Source organism: Erithacus rubecula (assembly GCF_903797595.1).
Source record: "Erithacus rubecula genome assembly, contig: scaffold_244_arrow_ctg1, whole genome shotgun sequence".
Lineage (NCBI taxonomy): Eukaryota > Metazoa > Chordata > Aves > Passeriformes > Muscicapidae > Erithacus > Erithacus rubecula.
This window is the reverse complement of record NW_027636078.1, coordinates 24,834-30,082: the sequence shown is the minus strand read 5'-3', so window position 1 is coordinate 30,082 and position 5,249 is coordinate 24,834. Positions and strand designations below refer to the sequence as shown.

Sequence of the window (5,249 nt, the reverse complement as noted above, 5' to 3'; positions counted from 1 at the left end):
AAAACAAAGAGCCCATTGTGACACTCTGGGTCCTCATGGAACCACAGAGGCCACTGTGACACTGCAGGTCCTTGTGGAACCAAGGGGCCATTGTGCCACTGCAGAACCAAGGAGAGCCTTGTGAGAGCCTGGGTCCAATAGAATCAAGGGGCCATTGTTCTACTGCAAGGATTCTTGGAACTAAGGGAACAATTGTGACACTGTGGTGTCCTATGGAACCAAGGGTTCCTAGTGACACTGCAGGATCTTGTGCAACCAGGGCTCCATTGTTACACTGCAGCACCAAGGAATTCATGGTGGCATTCAGAGCCCTCATGGAACCAAGGATTCACTGTGGCACTGCAGGGCCCAAGGTTCCCAGGGATTTTGTGACACCAAGGGGTCCCATAAAAACAAAGGGATTTTGTGACACTGGGAGGCCTCATGGAATCATGGAGATCATTTTGACATTCTAGGGCCTCACAGAACTGTGATGACAATAAAGCTAGGGGTGTGTGTGCCTCTGCTCAAAGGTAGGAGGGCTCTGCAGTGGGACCTGGACAGACTGCATCCAGGGCCCAAATCCAACAAGGTGAGGTTTAACAAGACCAAGAACTGGGTCCTGCATTTTAGCCACAAAAAGCCCTGAAGTGCTCCAGGCTGGAGACAGAGTGGCCGGACAGCAGCAAGGATGAGAGGCACCTGGGCACACTGATGGACAGAAGGCAGGACATGAGCCAGCAGTGTGCCCAGGGGGCCAAGAAGGCCAAAGGCTCCTGGCCTGGGTCAGGAATGGTATGGCCAGCAGGACCAGGGCAGTGATTCTTCCCCTGTACTCAGCACTGGTGAGGCAGCAGCTCGAGTGTTGTGTCCAGTTTAAAAAGGACATGGAGGGGCTGGAGTGTTTCCAGAGAAGGGCAACAAGGCTGGTGAAGGGTCTGGAACACAAGTCCTGTGAGGAGTGGCTGAGGGAGCTGGGGTTGTTTATCCCAAAAAAGTGAAGGCTCAGGGTAGACAAGGCGGTGTCAGGGCACAGGTTGGACTTGATGATCTCCAAGGTCTTTTCCAGCCTGGCTTATTCTGTGATTCTCTGAAACCACCCCTGGTGCAGTTGCAGGATGAGCCCTGGGCCTCCTCTTCAGAAGGTCCAGCAGCTCAGGTCCCTCAGCTTCTCCACATGGCCCCAAAGCCCATCCTGTCAGTCCTGCAGAGCCTCTCCAACCCCTCCTCACTGCCCACAACAGGGATCCCCACACCCAGACACAGAAGCCCAGGTGTGCCCCCCTGGCCTGTGGTGCCTGTTACAAGGGAGCAGCACGAGGCACTGCAGGACCCTGCAGACAATTCCTGCAGCACTTGTAGGATGATCCTGCTCCCCAAGGGATATTGCCTTGGTGCCAACTTAGGAACTGAAATTGGGATTGGGACCAGAGAGGAAAGGGACAACAGGGATGGGCTGTTTACAGAGGATGGGACACGGATAGGCAACAGGAAGGAATCTGGAGCAGAAAAGAGGAAAGAAAGCAAAGCTGAATCAAAGGAAATGATCAGAAAAGTTCAGAGTGACTGCCAGGCAGCCCTGGCTCGGAGCAACCATGTCTGCAGTGGGACAGGAAACTCACAGCTCATGGGAACAAATTTTCTGGCTGACTGCAGAGGCCACGACAAACCTGAGTGGTTTCTCTTGTGTCCCCCAGCCCTTGCTGGCCCCAGGGACTGATGGCATTTGTGCTCACTCAGCTCCATCTCCCCACAGCAGCACCATGGGGGTGCTGATGCCTGCTCTGTGCAGTGCAAACAGGGGCTCCTGAGCCAGTGCTGCCGTGTCTGTGCCTGCAAGGATGTGGCACCTGTGTGAGCTGGGGAGAGGCCAGGGCTGCAGAGGGGGAATGTTGTTGGCAGGTGCATGAGGACGCTCTGGGACGCTGCCTTGGGCTGTCCAGTGCAGTGGGGATGGATCAGCCCCTGCTCTGCTGTTCCTTGGCAGGGTCTCCCTTTGCAGGGGTCTTGCAGATCACCAGCCATGCTGTTTGCCCCCAGCCTGCCCACGACCAGCCTGGGGCTGCTCTCGAGGTTTTTCCCTGCTCAGCACTGGCCTGGCCAAGTGTTGTGGAGAGAGCCTGGCCAAGGAGCCTGGAGCCCCCAGGCCCTGCCCTGAGGCATCAGCGCTGCCCCAGCAGTGCCCATGGCCTGTCCCTGCTGCAGCCCCGGCACTGCCACCCCCAGGGCTGTGCCCGGCCCCGAGAACACTCAGGCCCTGCAGCAACACGAGGGGCAGGAGGGCAGTGGGGCAGTGGCAGGGGAACAGCACTGGCAACACCAAGTGCTGCAGCTGCTGGGCACAGCTGCTGTGCCAGCACTGATCTGCCCCAGCTCTGCACACAGACATTGCTGCTGCACCTCCAGAGAAGGGAACAAAAGGGAGATCGCTGGAGAAAACTTTTCTAGGAGATCCTTTTGTTCTTTTAAAACCACTTGTAGCACAAGTCCTGGTTGATACAGTCTGTGGCTACAGGGAAAGTGGAGAGAAACAAAAAGAGAAATGGCGCAAACAATTATGTTTCTTTATGGAAAATAATAGAAAAGTAAAACAAAAAAAAAAAAAAGCTCCAAAACCAAAACATCAAGAACTGTGAAAAATAACTTTTATTACAAGTGATTTGCATAAATTTGCCAGCAGTTCAATGTTCCTGAAATCTTTCAGTCATTAGTGTCCACAGTGCAGCCTTGAGCTCCTGGTTCCTCAGGCTGTAGATGAGGGGATTTAGGGCTGGAGGCACCACTGAGTACAGAACTGACAGTGCCAGATCCAGGGTTGCAGATGAGATTGAGGGGGGCTTCAAGTGAGCAAATATGGCAGTACTGAGAAACAGGGAGACCATGGCCAGGTGAGGGAGGCAGGTGGAAAAAGCTTTGTGCCGTCCCTGCTCAGAGGGGATCCTCAGCACCACCCTGAAGATCTGCACATAGGAGAAAACAATGAACACAAAACAACCAAATACCAAACAGACACTAAAAGCAAGGAGCCCAAGTTCTCTGAGGTAGGATTTGGAGCAGGAGAGCTTGAGGATCTGGGGGATTTCACAGAAGAACTGGCCCAGGACATTGCCATGGCACAGGGGCAGGGAAAATGTATTGGCTGTGTGCAGCAGTGAATAGAGAAAGCCACTGGCCCAGGCAGCTGCTGCCATGTGGACACAAGCTCTGCTGCCCAGGAGGGTCCCGTAGTACAGGGGTTTGCAGATGGACACGTAGCGGTCGTAGCACATGATGGTCAGGAGGAAATACTCTGTTGTCATAAAGAAAAAAATGAAGAAAACTTGTGCAGCACATCCTGTATAGGAGATGTTCCTGGTGTCCCAAAGGGAATTGTGCATGGCTTTGGGCACAGTGGTGCAGATGCAGCCCAGGTCAGTGAGGGCCAGGTTGAGCAGGAAGAAGAACATGGGGGTGTGCAGGTGGTGGCCGCAGGCTACGGCGCTGATGATGAGGCCGTTGGCCAGGAGGGCAGCCAGGGAGATGCCCAGGAAGAGGCAGAAGTGCAGGAGCTGCAGCTGCCGTGTGTCTGCCAGTGCCAGCAGGAGGAAGTGGCTGATGGAGCTGCTGTTGGACATTTGCTGTGTCTTGGCATGGGGATCTGTAAGAAAAGTAGTCATGAAATAGTTTGGTTTGGAGAGGACTTTAAATATCCCAGCACAATTTGGTGGCACTTTCCCCCACTGCCTGCCCAGGGTTCTGCTGCCTAGAGCTGTCTCTGTCAGCAGCTGGTTCCCTGTGCCCAGGGCTGGGCCCTGCTGGTGCTGCCAGAGCCCAGTCCAGCTCTGCGGGCTCAGATCTATTTTGCAGACCCCTCCCAGCACAGGGCACTGCTCAGCACCTGCGTCTGCAGGCTTTGATGGCAATATCACAGTAACCCTGAGGAGGCTGGAAAAGTGGCACTGATGTTGCCTGTAAGGGGCCCTGTGCTGATTTGGTTCTTTTCCATGTTCATTTGGACTTGAGAGAATTTTTTTTTTTTATTTTTGTCAACCTGAAGTGAGAAAGGAGTATCAATGCACAATTTCCTATCCAGGCAACCGAGAGCACTAGATTTAAAAAGCAGAGTTTTCCATTTTCGCAGCCTCTGACTTCCTTTTCTTCCTCTATGATCTAATTGGAAATGTTCTGTAGTTAAATGTCATGCTGGGAGCTCAGTCCTGTACCATGCAGCATCCTCACCACACAAGTAGAGCACTTCTTAGCCTTAGCAGCTGTCTCCTTCCACCCAGACCTTGTCCCCCAGTGCTGTGAGCAGCTCCCAGGGCTGGCTGGGAGCTGTCCCTGGCAGGCAGCAGAATCCCTGCCCCAGCACAGTGCCCTGGGCTGCAGGACCCTGCTCTGCAGCACAGCCCTGGGCACCCCTGGCTGCTCTACACAGGAGAGAATCAGAGAATGTACTCACAGAGTCTGTAGGCATTGGGATGTTCCAGCTTTAGGAGATCACTCCAAGAGCTGCAGCTGCCTTGTCCTGCAGCCAGAGGCTTCCTGTGTCAAGGGCTGGGAGTGATTCTGCCCCAGTCACTTCTGAGCATCTTCCCAGCCCTGACTGATTGAAACTCTCTGTGCCTCTGTGCTGTGCCTGGGGTTTCTGCAAGCTGTGCCCCAGCCCTGCTGGGCTGGGAAAAGAGCTGCTCATCTAGAGAAATGTGCTTTTGAAGCTTTTCTTAATAGCTAGGATGGCTATCTGTACCAGGAGCGCAGCCCAGCTGAGCAGCACAGACACAGCACAAGGACTTTTAATGACCCTCTTGAGGTTTATGCTGGAGCCCTGAACATCAGTCCCTGAGAGGGAGCTGGAGAAACCTCTCAAGAACTCCAAGTCAGAATCAAACTCCAAAGTTTCTTCAAGTTTTAATGGGTCCCACAGAGGGACACAACTGAAAAAGTGTCCCCAAGCCACAATCAGAGTTGAGTATTGGAGGCAGAGGTGACAGGTGGGGGCAAAGAGAAGTCAAGCCTTGGTGCCCTGGGGCACAGCAGGGTCTGTGCCACCAAGGGCTGGGAGGAGACACCTTGCCCTGAGCCACTGGGGCCTCCTGGCACAGCCCCAGCAAGGCTGGGCACTGTCACCCCTTGTCCTGCCCTCAGCATCCCCCCACATCCCAGTGGCCTCAAGGATCTGCTGAGACCAGTCCCTGGGGAGCCTTGGTCAGGAATTGCCCTGGGGGGCTCCTTCATGCTCCCAGGGACTGCAGGTTTTTCAAAGGACTTTGGTTTTTTTGGTTTTTGCT

At 54.2% G+C, this 5,249-nt stretch overlaps 1 protein-coding gene across 1 annotated transcript; it reads right to left on the bottom strand.

Annotated features, from left to right (window-relative positions):
- Positions 1-2,660: 2,660 nt before the first annotated feature.
- On the bottom strand, positions 2,661-4,658 carry LOC306815827 (olfactory receptor 14J1-like; the record flags this gene model as incomplete). Its single annotated transcript, XM_079332356.1, has 2 exons — positions 4,421-4,658; positions 2,661-3,616 (listed from the first exon to the last, which is right to left on the bottom strand). The coding sequence occupies exon 2, from the start codon at positions 3,591-3,593 to the stop codon at positions 2,661-2,663; it is 933 nt and encodes a 310-aa protein (XP_079188482.1). The 5' UTR covers positions 3,594-3,616; positions 4,421-4,658.
- Positions 4,659-5,249: the final 591 nt, after the last annotated feature.